Source organism: Pagrus major, chromosome 12 (genome assembly GCF_040436345.1).
Source record: "Pagrus major chromosome 12, Pma_NU_1.0".
NCBI lineage: Eukaryota > Metazoa > Chordata > Actinopteri > Spariformes > Sparidae > Pagrus > Pagrus major.
This window is the reverse complement of record NC_133226.1, coordinates 13,943,441-13,968,099: the sequence shown is the minus strand read 5'-3', so window position 1 is coordinate 13,968,099 and position 24,659 is coordinate 13,943,441. Positions and strand designations below refer to the sequence as shown.

At 40.9% G+C, this 24,659-nt stretch overlaps 2 protein-coding genes across 5 annotated transcripts in view; one reads left to right on the top strand and one right to left on the bottom strand.

The window, feature by feature from the left end:
- rabgap1 (RAB GTPase activating protein 1) overlaps window positions 1-4,175 on the top strand; it is a 74,652-nt gene extending 70,477 nt beyond the window's left edge. For all 3 annotated transcript variants that reach the window (XM_073477642.1, XM_073477643.1, XM_073477644.1), the window contains one exon: window positions 886-4,175. In XM_073477642.1, coding sequence (XP_073333743.1) covers window positions 886-1,008 — 123 coding nt within the window. In that variant the 3' untranslated portion in view covers window positions 1,009-4,175. The remainder of the gene's footprint in view (window positions 1-885) is intronic.
- Window positions 4,176-18,272: 14,097 nt separating this feature from the next.
- strbp (spermatid perinuclear RNA binding protein) overlaps window positions 18,273-24,659 on the bottom strand; it is an 80,706-nt gene continuing 74,319 nt past the window's right edge. Inside the window, exons 18-19 of one of the 2 annotated variants that reach the window (XM_073477381.1) lie at window positions 24,539-24,592; window positions 18,273-18,453 (exon numbers count right to left, since the gene is read on the bottom strand). In XM_073477381.1, the coding sequence (XP_073333482.1) occupies window positions 18,359-18,453; window positions 24,539-24,592 (149 nt within the window). In that variant the 3' untranslated portion in view covers window positions 18,273-18,358. Of the gene's footprint in view, window positions 18,454-21,164; window positions 21,762-24,538; window positions 24,593-24,659 lie in introns of those variants that run through there. The other variant, XM_073477382.1, reaches the window with a different exon arrangement.

Sequence of the window (24,659 nt, the reverse complement as noted above, 5' to 3'; positions counted from 1 at the left end):
CACAAATCACAGCAGAGAGTTTGCGAATAAAAAGATGTGGTTAGAGAAATTGGAAGCATTATTGGTGACATCGAATTCACTAAATGATTGATGACGTTGCTGTGATCAAAGGATCTGAAGCAGCATTAAAGTCACATATAATTACGACCCCTATTCCTAAAAACGTTCAAACGCTGTGAAAACAGCGCAAAGACAATAAACACTTGGAACAATCAACAGGTAAACAGATTAATTAGTAACAGATAATGATTGGGTATGAAACACATGGTTGTATATTGTATGAGGATATGACTATATGGACTGAGGAACACTTTGTAAACAGTTTGAGGGCAAATGATTGTATTCTGTTTGTTATTTTATGTTTTACAGTCTTTTGGAATTGGGGTTGTGAAAAAACAGCAGTCTTAAGTTTTGCAAAAATGTGAGCACAGTTACTGTTATTCAGTGTTTTCTTTTTTAATTTGAAATTATGGGTGAGATTAAGAAATAAAATTGAGTTTTGGTTTCCTAGGAAGAGGCTAAAGTATGGTGAGTTTGAAGAAAAATAGGGCCAGACCAGAAGACAGTGAACTATTTGTTTTTATCTACTATACAATTGTTCACTGACGGCGACAAGGAGCTCTGTGAAGAGTTTATTGGAATGATGTCCAAAAAAAGAGAAGGACTTCATGTGATTTATATTGTTTCTAAGAGTGGGAAGAGAATTGGGTTCAAAGCTGTTGATATAGGAAAGACAAATTGGCAAAAATAGACACTAGAAATTCTAAAAAAGTACACAGTGGACTGTACTCTTCAAAAAGAAAACCTGTTCTTTTTGTTATTTATTGTCAGACTTGTTTTGGTCTGTGTGATGGCTATAATAACAGTTCTTTCCTCTTCAATCAGGACCTGGAGCACCACCTGGGTCTGGCCCTCAACGAGGTGCAGGCCGCCAAGAAGACCTGGTTCAACCGAACGCTCAGCTCCATCAAGACCGCCACTGGGACCCAGGGGAAGGAGACCACCTAACCTGATAACCCCATCATCCAGTTTTACCCAGACCACGTGTGGCGCGCACGCTGAAACCTCTGGACGCCTAACTTTAACCCACTGGGCCATAACTTGAACACTGACCGTTCAATCCCAGGATGACCATTACTAAAGACTGTGTTTCTTGTTCCTCTTATCAAAAATGTCCTTGTGTTTCCCTCCTGATCTAATCATCACCCCCATCCGTTTCTTCCCCGCTCCGACCCAAATGACTACAGCCAACTGTGCTGATGAGAAGGGGTTGAAAAACACAAGATGAAGTACAACGGTACCACTTTCCCCAGAGAAACAATGTGCTTCCACCGGCCACAGAAAGAAAAGCGTAAAAAAGAAAAAAAGCTTCATTTATTTCTGTCTTTGTACTGCTGATATTAAAGACCCGCAGAAGGAAGGTAGGACACCTGAACTATAACTGTCCTGACGGGATAGAGAAGAAAACACTCCGTCCTTCCTTACTGTTCTGCGTGCTCCCCTCTAAACTACTGGCACAAACCAACCAGTCCCTGTAAAATGTTTGTTTTAGGTACGAGAGCTAATAGACGCCTTTTCAAAACTGAGCTTTTTCTAATTTACGTTGAACAATACCTTTCTTTTTCTATGTATGTACATGAATGTGCTTATGTAAAGAGGATGTACGTGTGTGTGAGTGTGCATGTTTTTTGTTTTGTGCCGACTGTGAGGTGTACGTGTTCATGTGTGTGTGTGAGTGACTGAAAAATGTTTTTGAATGCATAAATAATGACTGAAATAACGTTAAAATGTGTGTATAAAGAAGGAAAGACAGGAGAGAGCGTGTGGGAGTCCAAGGGAAAGAAAAAGCACTAAGGTTATGAGTGTGCATGCATGTAAGGGAAGTTTTTTCCTGTTTGTCTCGTTCCTTTAATGTTCAAATGTGTATATGAATGATGCTAAAGAAAAGTTTGCTGACAAAGCCTTGATCTGAAGGTCGATAAAGATGAAACTAGTGGATATGAATATAAAATTTACAGTCAGAACAGAAGCATTAAAAGCTGTGGTGATAACAAGCCGCAGCTGTACTTTCCTCACATCAACTTTCAGACATAAAACATGCTCGAGGTTTGTTTGGTTTGGATGTCCCTGCACAAAGAAAATTAAAAAAAGCTCCAAACCACGCAGACATCCGCATGTAATACACAGTGTCTGTATGAATGTTAGAACACTGTTTAGCCCAGGAGTGGTGCGATGCTTGTTACCAACAAAAACATCACTTAGTGGACGTCAAAATGGAAAACACGCACACAAACAGAATGTTGTAATTCCTGCTGCACCTGAACGCACCTTTAAAATCTGCCTCCATCCTCTCTGTGATCTTTGACTTTGACTGGCAGGGTCATGTTTACAGGCCGTGTTGTGTTAACTCTTCACAGTAAGTCCTTTGCCTGATGTTTTTACCACTATACACACAAACACTGAATCACAGAATCACACTGTTAATTTTATACGGAGGCGGGTACAGAACAAACACTCAGTGGCCACTTTATTAGGAACACCTGCTCGTTGAAGCATCTATGGTCTCCAAATATACAGACAAGGTCAAGAGGTTTGGTTTCTTTCTGGCTAGCAGTGCGCCATATCGTATTGTTCTCTATTTAATATGATTTAAAAATACATATCCTGTCCGTGACGCACAGCAACAACAAGCACGGCCGTAAGCTAAAGTAACATTGCCACTGGCGCCAAAGTCGAGGAGTTAGTTCCTAAAAGGGGAGCGAGTGGAAGTGGTTTGGTTACCAAAAAACAATGACGTCAAAAAGAAGGCAAGACGATAAATTTAACTTGCCTCAAGCAGTAGCCGCCGATCGAGTCAAAAAAGATGTTTAAAACCAATAAGGAAGACCACAAAGACGGATCCGTTAAGCACAGAGTAACAGTGTGTGCATACATACAACAGCAGGAAGTTGATTGATGATTGGAAAAGGCTTCATGATGCAACACATGAAAGTTACCGCTTTCACGCGCGGTCAGAACTGGCATAACAAACATGTTGAATCAAAGGTAGAATCTGGTGTTGTAATGGCGTTTTCTTAGCCACGATGTTAGAAGCATTGTTACTGTCCGGGTGCATCTCTTCATGGCCGTGTGACAAAGCACTCATCATCCAAAGATGGATCCAGTAACATGACAGAAACACGTGTTTATTCCAGCTGCCTGCACTCGGCTCAGTGGAGCGCATTTGGGATGAGATGGAACGAGATAACCACAGCACCAGCATCTCGCAGCATCCAAAAAATCTCCAGGAATTGATCGACTTTATCGAACTGGCAAGGAGCAAAATCCCTGAGAAACATTTTTACGTTCATGCTTCGAAGAATTGAATGTGTTCAGGAGGAAAAAGCAGATGTTAAATACCGGTGGCCACTGAGTGTATATACACATGCACACTGTTTTGAATGTAGGAGCAGAAAAGTCACACACATCGACTGTAACTCTGCACCTTAAGTGTGGATCAGTATCACAGGACTTCAGAGTGATGTCATCAGAGGTCAAAGCAGGGGTCAAACCAAGCGCTCTAAATAAGTCCAGAGGGGACGGAGGGGGTTAAAAAGTGCTGCCGTGTGTGTGTGTTTTCATATTTCGCTGACTAGAAAGGTCAAAATAATCAAATTTCTGTTTGTGCTTTACTAATCATATTAGACTGAAGCAAAAGTGATTTTTCTTTTGCCAGCCTAAAATGAACATTTACTGTAAATTGCATCTAACTTGAAGGTTGAATCTGATTGGCTGGAGTCCACTTGTGATGTCAGAGGAAAAGTCCAGAAGAGGTTGAAAGAAAGGTCGAAAAAGGCCATTCCTCTAAAGGCACTGGGTTGTATATAACAAACATTAAAAAATGAATATTGAGTTTTTGTTTATGATTTTCTACTCTGTAACTATAACTAATGTTGCCTACTTGTACCTACCTACCTGCTGCCGTGCTACAGTTTAATCCACAACAATGTTTTATGTTTTTAATGTTTATTTTGCTCCAAGCTTCTCAGTCAGACTGCTGTTTGGTTCATTAAATGCCAAAACGTAGCTTTATCATCCAACAAGAGAAACATTATCAACGTGTGGAAATTGTAATAGTGTAGGATGCATTGTGTATACTTCATGAATTTCAATATAAAGATATCGACACAAAAACACGTCGGCCTCGTTCTTTTTATGTGTCTTCAATAAAGGAAAAGGCTTGGTTAGTACGTTTTTGGGGAGATGAAAGCACATCACAACATTAAAGGTGTAAAAAAAAAAAAAAAAGGGGGTGCACAATCATTTTGTGCACAAAAAACTGATAAAACTAACGCACCATATTCTCACACGCCTGACTACAACAAAGCAGGACTGTTAAACCTTCAAAACTACTGGTAGTAGTGCTGTTGATGATGAAATGAACATGAAACTGAGATGAAACAGTTAAAGTATCAAGTGCACATAGTGTGCACACAGTAAGAGCGATCAACCACTGATCACAGACTAATGATGTCTGCAGCAGGTGAAACAGTCAGTTGATCAACAGAGAATTAATTAGAGACTAATTTGATAATCCTTTCCTGAGAAATTAGTTTTAAATATCGTCTAATATGAGGATTTGCTGTTCTTTTCTGTTTAATATCATCGTAAACTGAACGTTTGGGTGGTAAGTCGTTAAAGACGTCACCATGTTGAGCTGATATTGGCATTTTTCCCAGTTTGTGAACATGGCATGGAAAAGAGATGAAACTATTCACTGATTAAAATGTTTTAATTAATGATGAAAGTGATGGTAGTAGCAGCCCTACCTGTATTGTTTCCCATTTTTCCCATATGAGTCAATACTTATAGGGCTGTCCCAAATACTGTTTTTGAGGCTTTGGAGCTTCAGTGAGAATTTCCCAAGAATATTTAAAGCTTCGACGTGCACACTATACTCTCCTCAAGATTGCAGTCATTATTTACCTATATACTTTGCTTGTAAGTGTAATTACGATTCTGAAAGGCAAGGACAGGAGAGGAGACACCAGCCTCTGTCTACTCCATCCCCGCCTCCAAAGTCTCTAAAGTGAACTTGACAGGGATGTGAGGGTCGAACTCAGTCCTGTGATAGCCTCAAGTTGGCAGGTAAGCATTTGGATGGTTTTCTGCTCATTCTGTGTGCACGTATAATGTACACGTTTTTTATGTACGCCGGCTTTGACATTGCCTCTTTTTCGGTGCAGCCGGCGCAACATCTCCTTCCTCTTTCAAAAGAAAATAAAATGATTTAAGCTTCAAGCATTCGGGTCAGCCCTATATGAAAACAATACATTCCCAAAAAAATACATTTCTTTTCGTTTGACGAATGAGATTTGGCAGAATAAGCCGAAGTTACATATTACATCTTGTGTACACACGAGCAACCACAAGAACCTGAATCCAAAATGATTATGATCTTAGATAAGAATAATTTGACCGACACTCAGTGCAAGTTTTCCAAACAGCTTTAATACTCTGTGCTGTGGACATATTGCGGTTGACAGAATCTAAATATTTCATTTTAAAGTGAGCATTTATATTATCTTCTTCATTCTACTTGACAATTACGTAAACACATTTTCAATGAGGTCTCAGACTTTTGGACCCAGCTGTTTTTATTTAGTCAATTTTCTATCTGTTTTTGCTGTTACAATGTCTCCTGAATTAACATATTACGATGCCTCGTTGTCAAAAATAGGACAATTTTAACCTCAAGTAGCTGCTAGAAATCAAAACCACCATCTGAAGCACTTTGACCCTGCTTTCCCACATCAACACCTTCCCGCGATCATTTCAACAAGAATGGAAGCACTTTTGAGGCTCTTCTGCACCCATCTCAAGATGTCACCTGACACCTGAGTTATTTATTGGTGTTTTCAAAGCTAGCTTTCTATAAAAATCTATAAAGCCAAATGTGTTGTTTCCTCTCCGTTTCCTCGCTAACATTTCATATTGCAGCCGAAAAGGAGGAAGAGATAAAAGAGACCCACGCTGTTACTATAATGAGACTTCTCTAACTCACCTCTTGGGAACACTTCTCTGGACATCTGAGAGAGTTTTTGAAAATGGATATAAACCTGTTTTCTTTCTAGCTAATTACGTCTTGTTAAAACGGTCTCTATCTGTCAGCCACTTGAACGAGTCATTTCCCTCGAGCTGGATGGAAATCTCTCCGTGGCTTTCACTCACAGTGCTTTGGCTCCAGTTCTACCTCTCTTCTCCCTCCTCGGAGAACATCCGTCATAACATATGGCTGCATTGTTATCGGTGTCAGGGATGAGCTATTTTCTGCCGTGGCCTCAGCGTATGAAATGTACAGTGTGCACTGATTGTGCTGGAGGTCTCACATTTATCATCTGGAGTGTTTATAACTTAGTGCGGGCCAATAAAATTATCACCTTTAGTGATGAAGGCCGTAGAGATCTTGGCTCTGCGTCTGCAGATTGCGAAGCAGCAGGCGTGATGAGGTGGAAACCCGCTACCTGCAGCGGCTGGCGGTAACAAGCGTCAGCATTATGCAATCAGCCTGACACCTTCCCCTCCCTCCCATTTCTGTCCTACGTTACAGAGCTATAAATACTACCAGCAAGGCAGCAACAGAGTAAAACGCAAAGGTGGAATGTGGATGGGACGGGCGTCTTCGGTTGCTGCTCGGCTCAGTCGATAGTGATTTGTGGGACCGGGATGATACTCTGTGAACGTATGTGATGAGTGTTCAAGTGGCAGTGTGGAGCTATTTGGACCTCAGACACTCCCAATAACCTCCTGAACTCCCCGTCACCTGATCTCCTGACTGCACACGCACACTAAACTCAATCTAGTTTGGCCACAAGCAACTTTGACAGGTTTAACATCAGACGTGTCTTTTAAGTCTAAAAGCAATACACATGCCCTTATGTACATTGAAACAGAGATGGAGGGACAACATCTAAAGCGCTTACCTCTGACCTCTGAAGCCAAATTAAAGGGTACAACAGTCTGAGTATTGCTTTAAATAATAGACTTCTGCATTCAAATGTCTAAAAACAACCTGACCTTTGTTGTATATTTAGTTCAGTTGTGTCCCAAATGTTTTTTTTTATTTTTAACCTGCTGAGAAATCTGTATTTTAACTCAAGGTGATGTTGCCTTTCCTTTTTGTCGCCTGTCTCTAAAACTTCCAGCAGAGAGTCAGAGAGTGAGGAAGGAAGTCGGTGAATGAGCCTAAATGTAATGTGAATAAAATTTAAAACAACTCACTGTCTGTGAACGATTCTGCATGAGTCACGTAGGCTGAGTTTCATTAGCAATGCTGGCTGCTTAACAATAAAGACAACAACTCTCATGATCCCACGTTACTCATGTCTTTTGTTTTGATTTAGATTAAGGCCCTGCAGCTGAAATGACATACTGTGCTGTACAGACTGTCAGCAGATTCACATTTTACCCTGAACATGAGATAAGCCAAAATTGCTCAAGCTGTTGTTGCCGTTTTAGTGTCACAGTGTGTGGCACAAAGCAATTTAGAGACTCTTTTTTAACTTGTAAAAGAGCATGTTATCTCTTTCAACCACATCTTCAAGCTTGAAAATGTTCAAAATTGGAGATTTGAGGCTTTTCTTATGACAGGGAACGCATCAATGGTCCCATTGATGGCAACATTTATCTTTAAAAAATAATTTTTGGGGGCACTTTTGCCTTCACGGCACAGAGGCAGACAGAAAACATGACAAGAGAGGGGTATGACACACAACAAAGGTCCCTGGCTTGAATTATGTGGGTTATGTGCAGTTATGTGCGATGTGCTGCACCAATCTGGGACTATTATTCCCTATCGCTATTTTTACTTTTAATAATAGCAGGGCTACAAGTAACACTTTTCATTATTGATTACTTTCCTAATTAATCATTAATCTGTCTGTATTTTCAGATTTTTGTCTGATCAACAGCCCAAAAGCATGATTGAGTTTACTATCACAGAATCATATCTATAATTGTTCCATTATTATCCTAATTATTCACATTTAAAGAGCTGGAACCAGACACCGTTTGCCATTTATACTGTTTATACAAATATTAGTAATATAATTATTAATAACACATTTATGATTATTTTATATAAAAACTAATCAACTAACCCTTTTAGCTTTATTCAACAGGAACCATCATTATATGTCTGTGTGATCCGACTATTATGTGTAACACTGAAAACATTAAATCAAGCCAAGTTTCTACCTGCAACTCACCAAATCAATGCTAAGTGGGTGTTAATTGTGTCTTTTACTTGTTTACACTGCGGCAGTGACACTTGACACAGAAAAGGATGTACATGTTTGTTTCGTGTACATACACAGACTACAGTGTATTTCGCTTTTACATCTGCGAATGGGCAAATCTTCGGATGCTTGAAGCGGCTCTTTAAAGGTGAAATCCCGAGTACTGTATCTCGTTAGTCTCGTCAGCGTTATCTCATTTGTTCAGGGGAGGAGTGTGAACAAAGTCGAGCCGCCACCTGTTCAGAAAAGATACTCGTCTGAGTGAAAGATTTCACACCTCTCTGCCGTGTCCAATTACTCTGATATAATTTCCCTCGTAAGGGAGAATTAAGCCCGGAGGTATTCTCAGGGAGAGAAACAGATCATTTTCTTAATCCATGACATCTGATAAGGGTCTTCAACGTGCTGAGAAAAATAACAAGAACTTCCTCTATGAAGGTCTTGAGTTTTGATCACAGTTGGCAGGTAACTCCACCAACTTTTTAACATTAGATTGTCTAATAAATGTGCTTACAGTGTATATTAGAATAAGAATATTGAAAGTGGTCATAGTTAGATTAATTTGCAGATAGCAAAACTGTGAATAACCCAGAAATACCTTATAATATTTGTTGTTTTCCCCCCATTTTTTAATAATGGACCACTTATTCTAGCACTCATAATAAACTCCATATTTTCATGCACACATCAGTTCCCTGTACCAATTATTCCACCTCACTGCCTCGGTTTAATATCAGTTTACTTGCACTGAACTTAATTTAAATCAGTGCTGTTGTTCTCCATCTAACTGTTTAAGGTCACGAGCGTGTCAGAAGCAGAGTGCAAAGAAGTGTTACAGCAGTCAGAGTTTGTACTGATAAAAATCAATTACCCAGACTTCAAACAGTGCAGCTCGCCTGGAAAAGAAAATAATTAGCGTGGGTTTAAATTTGTTGTGAAGAAGATAGGGTTTTTGGCAACTATGTCAAACTGAGTGAGAGGGAGCAAAGCAAGGTCTTCTCTGACTTAAGAATAAAATCTCCCCGAAGCTGAAACTCTTGATTAATTAGAACCAAATAAATTAGTTCTTCGAGTCTGTTGAGTCTTCTTGTAAATAAACCAAAAATATATTTACACTCGGTTTATTATTTAAAATAAGATAAAATATAAAAAATCGGGGGCCCAACCATAAAAACATTTCTCTACAGCGCTACCAGTGGTAAAAAAAAAATCATCCACCATGTGTCTTTAATGAACTATTCTGCTATCAAAGCAAACTGCTATTTTCAAAATGTCTGTGGTGGAGCAGTAAGTTTAAAGGTCTTTAGTTCTGTTAATCTTGAAGTCCCACTGCAGGTTTTCCACCTTAAATGTCTCAGATCAAGCAGTTTGTAGTGTGAAATGTTATTTGAGTGAATGAAAAGGGTGGACTTCCTCTTCCGACTCCCTCTGGGGTCCCCCAGGGATCCATATTAGGTCCTCTCTTGTGTCTGTATAGAGACTTTGGCTCTCTATGACTTACATATGCCTTTACCCTGTCCTGCTGTTGATACACAAAGACATGCAGATGATGCAGTTCTGGATGAATTTAGACTTATTTTACTTTCATGAAAAAGTTTGACTATTTGGCATGGATTGGTTTTGTTTGATTCATGACAGTGTAATGGCATGTTGACTTGTTGTGGGGGTTACAGTGACAGCGTGGCAGTGAGTCAGCGTACACGATACCAGGACCCTGAGGCCCGCTAAATGAATTCAGCCATCATTCATTTTATGATTTATACCTGTGCTTCTCCTACTGTGACATGTCAAAATGTTTTCAGTGGGAAAAGGACTATTGTTCGACTCGACTCAAGATATTATAGGTATAAATGTTTTGCAGAGCTTACAACAGGTTTAAAATCTGTTCAAAGTCTTGAATGTTTTGATGGATTTGCAAATTTCTTGAGCATATTTTTCAACAGTCTGATTTTTTATTTGTTACGTTTCATTGTTTATTAATTTTATATGCACACTAAAGTCTCTAGCTCAGGTTTCTATCTGCTGTCTGTTACATGGGACTAACAGGTGCACATTAGCTAACCCTTACAGGAGGACTGTTTAGCTTACTTTTAGAGCATAAATAAAGAAATTAATAAACCATACTTACCTCGAAAAAAGCTGATTCTCACCACGACTTTTACAAGACAAAGAAGTATAAGTAAAACCTGTTTTTGAACATCAGACACTCACCTCCTCTGGGCACCTGAGAGACATGTAGCTTAGCATGCTCCTTCGGCGGTTGTAGCACACATGTTGTTAGCTTGATCCGCAGCAGCTAGCGACATCGCAGTTTCACGTCGAAAAAAGTACCAAAGTCTCGACATAAATTACCAGAATCACTTTGTGTGCATAATTCACTTCTCTGCTGCCTGTTCTCACATTTAGTTTAACTCCAAACAGTCACATTCGCTGAAATTTGTTTAAGCATCACAGCTTTTGCTCATCACTAGAGCAGTTAGCTAGCTAGCTAGCTAAGATAACCTAGCGACCTTATCTGTTTTTGCACGCGTTTCTCGGCCTATTAATAGTTACAGTGTGATAGAGATTAAGCTACTGTAGAGGTATGTGTGCTCAAACAGTAGACTTGTATTGCCACTGGTATAGTTTGTTAATAGGTCTTGTTAAATCTTCACCAGCATGTTGTTTCCTATAAACAGACACTGAGGTCCTGTGTCAGGAGGGAAGGATTAGGTCTTGTCAAATTATTCTGATTTGTGAGCAGCACATCACACCATCTGAAATACAACACTGGTCATCCTGAGGAGTTGTAAGCAGTCCAAGGTCATTAATTGTCCTACAGTGTCTGAATCTGGGCGGTGCACGCAGATGCCTCTGGTATACTGTGTCTTATTGGTTTTCCAGATTAGTGTGTACATAACTGTGAGATCAGGGAATGTGATGTGACAGCGAGAAGAAGTTTTATCATCAGACTGTGATCTGATATCCCTGCTCCTGTTAAACAGCCTCCGTTTGTTTGTCATCGTGGGCAAATTTCTAGACAGAATGAGCAACTACTACCCTCCCTGAGCTCTTCACTGGAGAAGTATTTTACTCCAGACGGTTGTTTTATTGTTCAGGATTTATCACGTTGATGCGAGTCGGCATGTAAACAGCTTTGCATTCAGATTTTTTTGACACTTCTATCTTCGTTGCCCCCATTTTTGTCACAGTTTTTTGTGAAAAATTCTAGTGTAAAAATAAGAATAAATGGATGTGTGAACAAAAAGTGAACTGTACTCCCACATTTGACACAATCCACTGATATCTGTTAAGCAGGGTTTAATTTGTCAGGATAACTGTCTGGCTGGAGAGTTTAATCCTCATCCTCTCCGTCTCATTTGCTGTCTCTCGCACAAAAGCACATATTTTTTTTTGCCAGTTGTTCTTTTTCCACACTCGCTTGCTCTGCGGGATGATTGGCAGCTGTGGCTGTGTGCTGATGATGGTGTTGACTGCCGGAGATGTCACCGGATACTCGGACTCGGCCATCAGCAGTGCTGCTCTAAATATGATTGACAGCTTGTGTTTGCTGAGCCGCCATGTGCTGAAAACTGGTCTTAGACAAACTTGCCAATTATCGGCCATAAACTTGACTGCGTGATTATAGTATGACATGATGACACCAGTGTTACTGTAGGTGCCAGAATGTGGCCTTAATGATGTGAATTAAAGGTGGAACTGCAACAACAACAATGGAAAATGGATAAATAATCACAGAAGGCGTTTGGGCATTGGATTTATCACAACTGATTTATTTGACAAGGTCTTCAAGAAGACAACGCAGTTCAAGGCTGAATTATAAAGCTGCTGAAAGTTGTACGATCGCACCAGAGGCCTCACTAGCACAAAGATATGGGCAACAATTTCACTGAAATCCCTTTAATACTGCTGAATATGACTTTTTTACTGCTTAAAGTGATACATCTCTGAAATGTGTCACTATTTTGTGCCGGGGATGGATGAGTAAGAGGCTTGGAGCAGCTCATAGATACACAAGCCTACTAAAATGTCGTACTTTTCATCATCAGTTTCCATTTTTCTCAGACACCATTAAAAAAAGAAGATACTCACATATAGAGATTCAGCACTTTCTCCAATTTATTTTCAGTTCGTCAAGCATAGATTATGTCAAAAACAGTGACAACCACAGATCATCACCGCCGTGAATGTTGCTACTTATCAAAACAATCAATACAGCGAGTTCAGATGACCCCCCCCCGTTCATCGCCATCGGCCTCCGCTCACCTGCGAGACTCGCACCCTGACACCCGTCGTTACACTTCACACAATGTCACTTTGATAATTTTCAAGGATCAAACAGAGGCTGTGGACAGATATCGCTTCATAGTTTCATAGGCAGCATCTTAAAACAGTTTCTTTTAATCCCCTTTATGTCAAAAATAAAATTAAAAAAAAATCATATTTACAGGAAAAAGTAAACACTCAGCACTCAGAAGACGCTACCTTTGTCAAAACATTGTAAAAAAAAAAAAAAAAACTGAAGGGGAAAGAAATATGAATCCTAACAGGGTGGATGCGCCCGAAGCAACGCTCACACACAAGTAGCTCAAAAGATATATAGATGTGTATATATATGTATGTATCCATATATATTCTGTATATATGCTTCTCTACAAAAAAGCAAGTTTACTCTCTCTACGAGTAAATACATTCTACTCTACAATCACTATAACAACAGTGTACATTCCCAACCAAAATGCTTTGATCATTTATCAGGAGGATATTGGACTTAAACAATCAGTGGACCGTGATCAGGGAGTATGCGACGACATGCTCAATGTGACTGCAATATTGTGTGTATGTGTGTGAAATAGCTTCCAATCCCCCTCCGGGTTTATGTGCTTGCCAGACAAACACACAAACACACACATTTTCCCCCGCGACACACATGCGCACACACCCAGAGAAGATGATCCGTTCAGCAGTTAGTCTGGTTAACTTTGCTTCGCCAGTCGAAACGCGACCCCGGATCTATTTCTGCCGCTCTGCAGACTTCACTCATGGACTCGTCTTCTCTCTCCGCACCTCTCCTCCCTCTGCTTCCCAGACAAATTTAGCACTACTCCCAGACTTAAACCCAAACTTTCAGCGCTAATGCAACAACGAGCAAGACAGTTTCCCTCCAGAGGGTGTCTAAACACGCAGGAGAGCTCTTTTTCTTTTTACCTGACATTTCATAACTGTCTAGACGGCGAATATCAGATCACACCCCGAATGCTTTCTCACTTCTGAGACTGCCGGGATGATCAGATTTTTGCTCAACAAAGGCTTCAAAGTCTTTGGTGTCTGGATAAATCCCATCTCACGGAACAAACCGGAACCCGTGTCTGAAAAGCATCTCTGCATCATTCGTTTTTTTTACTTTTTGACCTTTGACCTGGCAGGAGGATGAAGAGGTGCCTTTGGGAAACCAGGCTCAAAAAACCTGACGTTACCTGGCAACGAAAGCACCCCGAACCCTTTAACTACTGAACATATTGCAGCATCTAAAACAGACGAAGCTCCCGCTTTTGGTGCCAAAAACTTTTTTCGATGACAGCACCCCTCCCTCTTCTCCCCTGACAGCGAAGCTCGAGTCGTTCGCAGATAGCTGCTGCTCCTCCGAACAGGAAACTTAAAAGTAAAATCCGTTATGTACAGTGCTACAGACAGCCCGTTATAAAGCACCAAGATAACAGACGTGGGAGGCGGGGGGGTGTGTTTTCTCAGCTATAAATGGCTCAAATCCTAAAGTACAAACAAGGCCTATAACTCTCACTACATACAGTACAATCTTATGTGTAATATACAAACCACGGAGCAAAGGATGTCATGCTGTCTCAATGTGCTCGACTGTGAACGCTGAAATATTTACATCTTATGATTACATGTGCGCTTGTGTGTGTTTGTGATCTATTTGCATATGTGTGTGTGTCAGGTGGCCCTGAGAACGATGTGTGGGTGTATTGCTCGTGTGTGTTTTGTGCTTCTTTAGATTTACAGGTGTAGTTGCCCACTGAGAGGCAGTGTTCGGGGAGAGGTGTGTGTTTTCCCCTTGGAGACGTTTCTGGGGAACACCAGAGCAGGAAGAACATCCATCAGAAAACTCAGCGGGGCGACAAGTCCGGCACAAACAAACGTTACTCTCTAGAAAAGTCATCCGCGTGGATGTCGCCTGTCCAAGCCTTCAAACTGGGCTGCAATGAATGTGTTTCTTTAGGAAAAAACTTGTCACGGTTATGTGTTTCTATAACGGAGACATTCTTAGTGGAGTATGGCTGGTATTGTCATCTTCCTGGTCGTGTCTCCCCCTCTATTTCCACATATACTAAATAAAGCTTCTTTATATGGTGCAGCATTAGTTTAATTTTCCTCTTTGATTCTCATTCATCATCATGAAATATATACTTTTAAAGAACAAGAATATGGGATCATTTTTTCCTTTTCCTGTGATAATCCCTTTTAGACAAACAGTTTAGATAATTAGAGTATATGTTTTTCATCTAATCTTATTGATACATTTACAAATAAATGATTAAAAAGCTCTAAAATGGTATATTTTCTCAGAATTCATTGTAAACACTCACAAGAAACACACACGTGGAACCTCTGCCTACCCAGGAGACTGCACAGCTTTGGACTGCCACCCTGCCTCTGACCACCTTCATCCAGCCAACGGACCGAGAGGACGGGGCCAGCAGTCAGGGTGACTCCTCCTGCGTGTCTGTTCAGTCTGAGGGGAAATGAAAAGGTTGCTCACTGAGGTATGACTGTCTGCCTTATTAATGTGGGCCATCTGGACAGAGAGGACGGGGGCAGCGAGAGAGAGGGCAGAGGGGAAATTAGGAGAAATTCTTAGCTGATAGAGGAGGTCTGTTTCCACACAGTCAAGCTCCAAGTTATTCACCTCCCTGTGAATTCCACATGAGGATGAAAAGTCAGAGCAAAGCAAGGAAAACTTTTAGAGATGAGACGAAATCCACCACCAGAAATGGACACGTACTGTAGAGATCTATGGTTAATAAACATGGATGGATCTAGTTTCTACAGGACACATTAGCGTGTTAACGCTGCTGCATGTTGAAGTAAGATGATCCGGGCGCTAATTTGTTCTGTAAATTCCAGTCGGATATGGTTCTCATATGTAAACAAAGATTAGCAGATGAAATATGTGTAGAGTGGCATGCTTCAGGTTCTGAAAAAAACAGTAAAACCTCTAATTTATGAAGGTTTTATGACTGTTTAACACAAACGTTATAGACGTTTCCCTTGGGCAGTGTGGAGGATACCATATGGCTGGGCTGTTCAATTCAACGGGGCCAGATTTTAAAGGAGACATATTATGCTCATTTTCAGGTTCATAAATGTATCTTGGGTTACTACTTCAACAGGTTTACAGCTTTAGTGCATCAGATTTCTTAAACCGTCCAGTGCTGCAGCTCTGTATTCCCCCTCTGTCTGAGACGCAGCTCCTGTCTCTTTAAGGCCCCACCGCCCCTCCTGTGACCGCTGATTGAATAGACCCGCCATATGGGCATATAGGTGAACTATGACCAGTCGTTGAACTTTAGGAACCAACTGTTTAAACTTTACTATGAGTGTGTGTTGGCTTCACAGCATCAAGCTTCAAGCTTCAAGCTTCAAGCTTCAAGATGTAAAGCACAACTAGATTATAACCCCAAAACATCCTTCAGTTTACCTCCGATCTCACAATCGCAGCTTGGTGGCATAAATTTACTTAATCGCCACCGTCGGCTCGGTGGTGTCACAAAATCTCACTCTAATTTGACTTATTGTCTTGAAAAACGGGCTCTGGGGCCTCGGTCTGTTGTCTCTTTGTCAGACGTCGCTTTTGTCAAATCAAAGCCGGCGCAAACACACGACATCAAACTGCACGGATGAAGGCGAGCGTGAGGAGAATCAAAGCCTTTTGATGCACATTCTGTTTGATTCGGCCCCGCTGACTGACATCTGGTATCTATTAAAGGATGAAGATACAAAATAAAAAACTGATCAAGAGCTTTCGAGTGCATGTAACAGAGACAATGTGTGTGCTGTGACAGCTATCTCAGTGTGCACATTGCCGTCACGTGTGTTTGGCTCCAACAAGAGTTTAATGGAATATCTCTGCTCTCAGTCTGCTAACTACCTACAGTACCACTACACAGACAACTACTACGAAGAAATATACAAGTATTTGCAGGGTACTAATGATGACTAACAATACAAAATTCCCTCTTCTAATCTCTCCTGGGCAGTTCAACTACCTGTCCTGTGACTTCTGGCTTTAAATCGTTCAAAAAGACCCGACCACGTGTTCTCCAAACACAAAGTCAACATAAGATGTTTTGATCCCAAAAGCTAATCTGGCCTCCTGAAATGTGCGTCTCTGCTCAATTAAAAGCACATCAAGTCTTACGAAGAAGTTTTGCAGTGGCTTTGCTTGACTGACAGGTGTCTCCGTGGCTGAAGCTAAGGGTAAACCTATCCATCTTTTTCTCTCCCAACACCGACTTAGTTCATCCGCCGATACAGAATGCCGATCTGATTCCCGCGCTGTCCTTTTTCTAAATTTTAAACACGTAAACCCAGCTGTGTGGAACTCATTGTAGTCGTTTTAATGTACTGTAACGTGACGCCAGAGATTGCTGTGGTTGATAATGAGGCAATCTTCCTCAATCCACCTCAACTCCACCCATGTTTTCTCTCCTCCTCTCGCAAAGGTGGCCAATGGCACAACCCCGATCCATGCCATTGCCTGTTCCTAAAACCCTGCTGTATACACACAGTAAATGATGATGGAACATATAAATCCAATTCAAGCTCCCACTTCTGAAGACTTTTGCGGGGTCATAACTGTAATTAGTTAGCCAGTAGTTTGTGCTCCGTCTTTCCCGTTGTGTAACAAAGCCACCAGCAGCATCACGTCCATACAGCGGAGAGTCACAGCAGGAGCGTAGAGGGAGGGGAGGGTGTGTGTGAATGCGTGTTTTAGTAATGGGTGTGAAAAAAAGCTGTGCTTTTGATCCCGAAGGAGCGGGACAGAGCTGACGATTGTTCAGTGTTGATGGTGGAGGGAGGAGAGTATACACATACTACACACATACAGTACTGTATTTGTAACAACAGTATTCCCTGCCAGCAGTGAGACTATAGAAAATGTGCTTTCTGACAGGAAAAGAGTGTGATTAGGTGATGAGTGTGTTCAGTAGAGAGCACCTCTGGTCCGGGGCCACGTAAACAAACCTCGGGCAGCAGAGAGCGTGCTCAGAAAGGCTCAGAGAGACATCAAAGATAGAAGGAAAAGTTTGAAGGAAAGGAAGGAAGGAAGCATTGTTATTCTAACAGCACAGGTTAATAGGAATACCAAAGATAATATTGCATCTCCTAGAACTAGCTTCAATTGCTCAGTGTATATAAAATTGGAAGAAAGCTATACTGTGATATTACAGTTACATTTCACTTTATAATTCTAAAATAATTTATACCAACAATAGTTATATTTTATAGAATATTTACATAAATACATCATCATATAGTAATATTATTGTCAACACGTCGTTATAGAAACATACACCATACATATATGTGTATATAGTCATGTTATAGCCACATGTACGCACACATACAATGAATATACAATCAGAATGAGCTATTGCAATGCTGTGTCGGGCCAAACTCCAATCGGACATTCACATCTTCTCAAGTAAGTAAGCTTGAAGAGAGGAGTTCAGGTGTATTGCTATAAGAAAGACCAAACGTTCAGGCCATACTCGCGCAGTCGCAGCCGAACGTTTCTCGTAAAATCCGAGTATTGCTTTGTGTAAAGTTACTCTCCTCTGAAGTGATAAATCCGGGCCGAGAGAGGAGGGAACAGAGAGAGGAGCGTTGAGCCTCTTGGTCAGTAGGCGAGACGACGTCTTCCAAACCGAAATAGTTTTGGATCTGTGAGTCCGTCACCTGTGTAGAAAGGTGGCCCGCTCAGACGGACAGAAAAAAACAGGTGTCCTTATGCTTATGCAAGACAGGTAAGAGTGATGATCCAAAACAACCTGCTGCCTCTAGAAGTCAGAGAAGAGATCCTGGGGACCCAGGTGAATGATAAAAGGAGCGATGGTCCGTGGCTGGTAGAAGGGATTGTCAATGAAAAGACCACCTGCAGCGAGACGGAGAGACAAAGAGAGCAGCAGTGATTACTACAAACACAATGTGAGGCTTCAATACAGTCTTTACTTTTTTGACAACAACATGACAGAGATTTAATGCCTGTGAAGGACACAAAGGCACATCTGTAGCACAAAGAAATCCAATAATGTTTTTTTTTTTTTATGACAAGGTGACTTCAAGTCGACTTGAAGGATGTTAACATCCTCTCGAGCAGTACTTGGAAACATTCCAGTAAAAAGATTATCGCAGGGTGGCATTAACATGTACATTACATAAACTTGCCTGTGTAGGAGTGGCCAGAGGAGTGAATTAATGGAGTAACATTATGGGAAATACACTTCGTTGGTTTCTTATCAAGATGTAAATGAGAAGAATGTAGTTTTTGCCGTATTTCAGACACAAATAGACAAATACTGCAAGTTTTTTCCATCCTGGAAAGGGATCTCTTATCTGATGCTCTTCCTGATATTTCTAGCATTTTTTTTCAAGGATTGAAGGGGGTCTAAGGATTTAAGGTGTCGGGATACAAGAATAAAATACTCCTTTACTTGGGGCAGCATCTCACTCCAAACTCCAAGGGAACAATCAACCAGGGTCTTGTTCAGTGAGTGTAATATAGAGCGTGAGATCAGCAGGAGGACTGATGCGTCCTACGCTGCATTGTTGGCAGTATTACGAGCATCGTACCGGATTGTTGTGGTGAAGATGGAGCTGATCCAGAAGGCAAATATTTTGTTATACCAGTCCATCTACGTTCCAACCCACAATTTGGCTCATGAGCTGCAGCTAATGACCAAAAGAATGAGATTGCAGCTTTAGCAACAGAGAAAAAGAAGCTCAGCATCGGTGTTCTCACGAGTAAACTGAGCATATTGTGTACATGACTCTCCCTGTCGAGTAACACTTCAGGATCTCCCAGGAGAGGAGGACATTTTGGACTACCTCGTTTGGCCCCAACCCGACCCCAGGGCAGAAGATGGATGAATAAATAAAATGTGACAAGATTGTTACCAGCCTCATATCTTCAATTAAATATGAAGTTGGAACCATGAGACGGGTAGCTTAGTCGGACATAAAGACCAAAAGTAGGGGGAAACAGCCTGGCTCTGTCCAAAGGTAAGAAAATCAGCGTATCAGCAAGTCGTTGCTCTGCAAGGTGTTCCCCATGTTCCAGTCTTTATGCTAAGCTACGCTAACCGGCTGCTGTCTGTAACTTAGTGTTTAGTGTACAGACATGTGAGTGGTATCAATCTTTGCCTCTAACTCTTGGCAAGAAAGCCAAGAAGTGTATTTCCCAAAATGTTGAACCAAACCTTCAATACTTTACAGCTATTCTAGCCATGAAGATTCAGTGGGATCTGAACGAAAATCCTGATAACAAATAATAAATCAAAGATTGTTGCTGTGCAATAAATAATGAGAATGAGATCAGTTGACAGTATACACTTTCTGCAGCTCTGAACAACGAATTCAACCTTGAACAGAAGTGAAATAACAGAAAATAGACACAGAATGAAACATTTGAAAATGAATCTTCAACCATGTGAGGCTGAAGTAGAGCTTTGGTGATGTCAGACAAATATCATTTGAAAGGTTTTACAAAAACTCAATGGAGCTCAACCAACCATTGGACAAGATATTGGGTCCTCTCATGCAATGGCTGCGCCTCACAGCTGTAACCATGGAGACGTCATCGAGGGGGTTATCTCTCGCTGGTTAGATGACCAAGATGTGTTGAAGGGACCGCATAACTGGCCAGCATGTTGATGAAAACTATAGTATTTTTTTCTTTTCTATACCTTTTTATATCCAAGATCCCCTTAGTCTTTTATCTATTTATGTATTTGTACCTGTGATCCTTACAGCAAATCTTTAAATCTAGCTGGAAGGATAGTTTTGAGCCCAAGGTTTAGCGGCTCTGTTGGTGATCCTTGCTTGAAAGCCGTGCAAAGATGTGAAAAAAAACAAAAAACACAAATACAGCACATGTATGTACTAAAATAATGGAACAATAACAACATTAAACAAATTGACAGTGAGGTTTTAATTCAGTCCTTATTGTTTTGACTGCTGTGCACCACAGGATCTGTTTGCCTTTGACATGTTAACCAATGACACTAACCTCTGTCAAGGCAAGAAAATACAGGGATTTAGTTGAAGTCTATGTAGAAGCAATTTTTTTTGTCTTTTGGGCCTTTTAATGCCATTTGAATTCACCTCCAACAATGTACTGAGCTCTGGAAGTGCTGCTGCAGAGAGGCTGCACTCGGCCTGTGTTCATCTTCATATATACTTTAGGCGATACCTCTGATAGCTTTGGGAAACCTGCCAAATATTAATCCACGTCAGGTAATGAGATCGTGCAGCTGAATGCAAGATGCAGGATCTGAAAAGAGCTTTCTAAATTCATCCTTTGTCTCCTCGCCTTTCTCTCTGAATATCTATAAGCCGAGGGTCAAAAGGATGTAACGAGACGCACAGAGGTACAAGGAGAGATTGAAATTCAACCTGTGTGCATGCATGAGGGTGGAATATTAAAGGTAAATGTACGTTTAGGGCACAGTATCATATGCAGGTTGAATGCTGAATGAGCGGGCAGATCTTTCCACATGTTAAGTGACATAACTGCTATAAAAAACAAAACAAACCAAACTGGGAACTACCTCATCAGCTGATATACCAGATAAACACCAGGCAGTGTTCAGCTTTCATATGAGATAAACTTTATTCATTTTGCCAACATTATTATTTATTTATTCCTATACATCCTTCACACAGCTCACATTATTATTTTCTTTTTTTTTATACAGAGAATGTGTGTGTTGTGTGTGTCATGTTGCAAAGGCTATCGTCTTCCTACAAAGAATAAACACAATAAAAACAAAAGGCAGATATAGACTCAGAGAATGAGGTCACAATTCACAGTACAAATCCTTCAAGTTTTTGTTAATCTCTTAAGAACTTAAACCTGCAGTATTTTTTTTCATATTCATAAAAGTTTCTGAAACAGTAATAAAACAAAACAAAAAGCAAAAAAGCGCTTTAATAAATCTTCAGCTCGAGTCCTTAATCCTTTCCCCGTCACTGATATCGTAGAAAAAAACCGACTGAGTTTCCCTTCTAGAAAAAAGCGAATTGTATGGTTTGGAAAAATCATTTGGTACGTATGAAAAGGTGTTTGGTATGTATGAAAAAGCGTCTGGTATGTGTGTCTCCTGTGCTAAAAGAAGTGGTAGTGGGGGACGGGGTAGGTGGGCACTTTCATGACAGGCAACAGAAGCATTCTCTTGGGCAAACCTAGAGGGGAGACATGAGAAGAGCACAGCTCTGCATGAGTCCAGGGCAACAAAAAACCATGTTGTTCTCTGCTCACTACACTGCACACTACGCTACATCTACGACCAAACACCCCTCGCACTGCACAAACAAGGCTCCCAAAGGGGGGAGCGTAAGTGTGTGAGAACAAGCAGGAATGTGACACTCTTCATCGGTGGTTAGAGGAACCGAGAAGGAGAGAGATTCAGAGTTAAAAAGAAGAAAACAAATGATCAGAGATAATGATTCATTTCGGTTTATCATAACTCGGGTCTTACGTCTCAATCTTTCCTTATACAAACATTGTACTTGTCAAGTTTATTGCTGACATGTGGGAAAATGGTGACTTTGCTACGGCAACGACTGAAGCATGAGCTGTCAGACGATCAGACACATAGAACTCAAGCCAACACTTTAGCCAGATAATGTGCCACGTTGTCGGAGGTACGACTGATAATAATCCTACACTGCACAGGAAAGCTGTGAGCAAGCACAGCAGCACAGCTTAAAATTTAAGCATGTGCCTGAGCTTTTTCTTTCAAATGAGCTGGCTAATCTTTTGTTTTTGATGTCACCACATTAGCAGATCTCAGCAGATAACCTGAGTACAATGTTATTATTACGGATATGAACAGCAAAAAATACATATTTAGGACCCAAGTTGTAATGAACTGGAATAATCCTTTAAAAGGAGACGGTTGAGCAGGAGAAGTAGTTGTTTTTATTGTCCTGTGATGCGAAAGGAATGGGTCTCAAAGGGCTTTGTGCTCCCTGTTCTATGATATAATCTTCTGTGTTATATGATCAAATGTTGTGTTTTACAAGATGTTATAATGTTCTATAATATACAGTGCCTATAAAAAAGTATTCACCCCCTTAATTGTTTTCCCATTTTATTGCTTTTATAAATGGCATCATGATATATTGTGTTGTGTTCTTTGATACAATGTTCAATAATATATATATTATATAATGTCCTACGATAAAATGACACGTGTGCTATGATAAAAGGTTCTATGTTATCCTGATATCCTGATGTAATGTTTAGTGTTTTACAGTATGATATGCTTTATAATGTTCTGTGTCCTATGATGTTATATTCTGTTTTCCACAGAATGTTCTAGTGATCCCAGCAGCACTCTTGAAAGTGTTTGCCAACAAAGAAAGCCCAAAGCAGCGTTGACTGCCAGAGCACAGTGAAAAAGCAGGAAACAGGATGAAAGCTTTGCATCCCAAAGATAAAGGAGTCATTCCCAATGTTTTCATGTGCCTTTTTTCTCCCTTCTGATTGAAATGTAAGCCACAATGGGGTCTAAAAAAGACTTTTCTCCCCCTCATTCTGGCAATAAACGCCAGTAAAAGTGTATTTAATATTTTACAGTGTAAAAAAAGTTCTCCTTCCTGACTTGCAGCCTAGAATCTATATCTCATTGTTATTCTTCTCTTCATCTGCAGATCAACTGGACGATGAGATTTCCACCTTGACTCACCTTAACACCTGGTGTATCTAATATTCTGTAGAGATTCTAGTTTTAATTTCTAACTTTACTTTTTCAAATAACCTGATCTGAACCTGACTTCCTACCTACTTGTGGGAGGTTACAGCTTAGGGTCAGCTGACCTCACCAAGATCGCCCACCAGGATACGTGACATGTACTGATGACTAACGAGGCAGAGATGAACACTCTCTCAAATATTCTGAATGTTATGGCCACTGACAAACCTTAAAAATAACAAGTATAAAATAATAAAAAGTAAGTGAGTATTTCAGTTAGCGCCATGGTCGCAATCACATGTGAACACGTGTGGATGCCAGGGACTGAAACTAAAGACCTCAAATAAACGCAGCGTTTCCTGCTCCACCGTAACCAGAAAAACTAAGGCTCACTTCATATTCAGGGCTGTTGGGGTCTCAGGGGGGTACTGAACGTCTGCCTGGGGCCCCGGACCAGTTTCTCCTCTCACATAAGACCCATTCAAGCCCCGAGCTGTATGATGAACAGAGAGGCCTCCCAATGCTACATGCGTGCACACACTACACAAGGCTGAGTCTGTTGAGATAAATATGACTGTGTGTGACACAGGGACATATAGCTACCCATGTTTTTTAAGGTCAGGGGCTAGTATAGATTACTATAATTCCTGAGAGAGCCCAGTGAGGACAGCAGCGGTAACATGACAGGAGCAGCGCTGCAGTGGCAAAGCCTCCCTGCCACCCTGTCTTAAATAACGGAGGGTAAAGTGAGGAGCTCACACTATGAGTCCTGCTAATCTAACTAAACATATATGAAGATGAAGACAGCAGAGGCAGTGTGTGCGGGTTAATATAAATCCAGGAGAGCTTGTGTAGTTAGATAGACAGCTGTTCTAGGAATGGAAGTGCAGGTGTGTATATCATCATGATTATGAGACTGAAATCAGCTCTTTAGCGACAGAGTGGTGAGCCAACCATACAAGACGAGGGAGTGACAACAAGCAGATTAACAAACAAGTGTCGAGCGGACAATTAGCCAAAGTACAGACAGATTTGCTTGGAGCACGCCACAAAGAGGTTTAAGCTTATTTAATTATGACTGAAACTCAGTGCCAAACCCTAAAAATGGGATTAGAAAAGGATCAAGTTTTAAATAGCTTTCAGAAAACTGAAGCAAAAAGAAGTGGAGAAGAAGAGCTGGAGGTTAACAGTTATAGCATGTTCAGTTAGGGAGCAGAGAAGGTGGAGGAAGGTTATAGGCAGGGAAAAGAGAGGAGCACGTACCGTATGCAGGAGCAGCTGCTGCAGCTGGGCTGTAGCCATACGGTGTCCCGAAGCCTGTTGGGGAAGAGGTTTCAGGGTCAAAATCAATTGCAGGCTTGTTTAATTCCCGGCTGCATTTTCA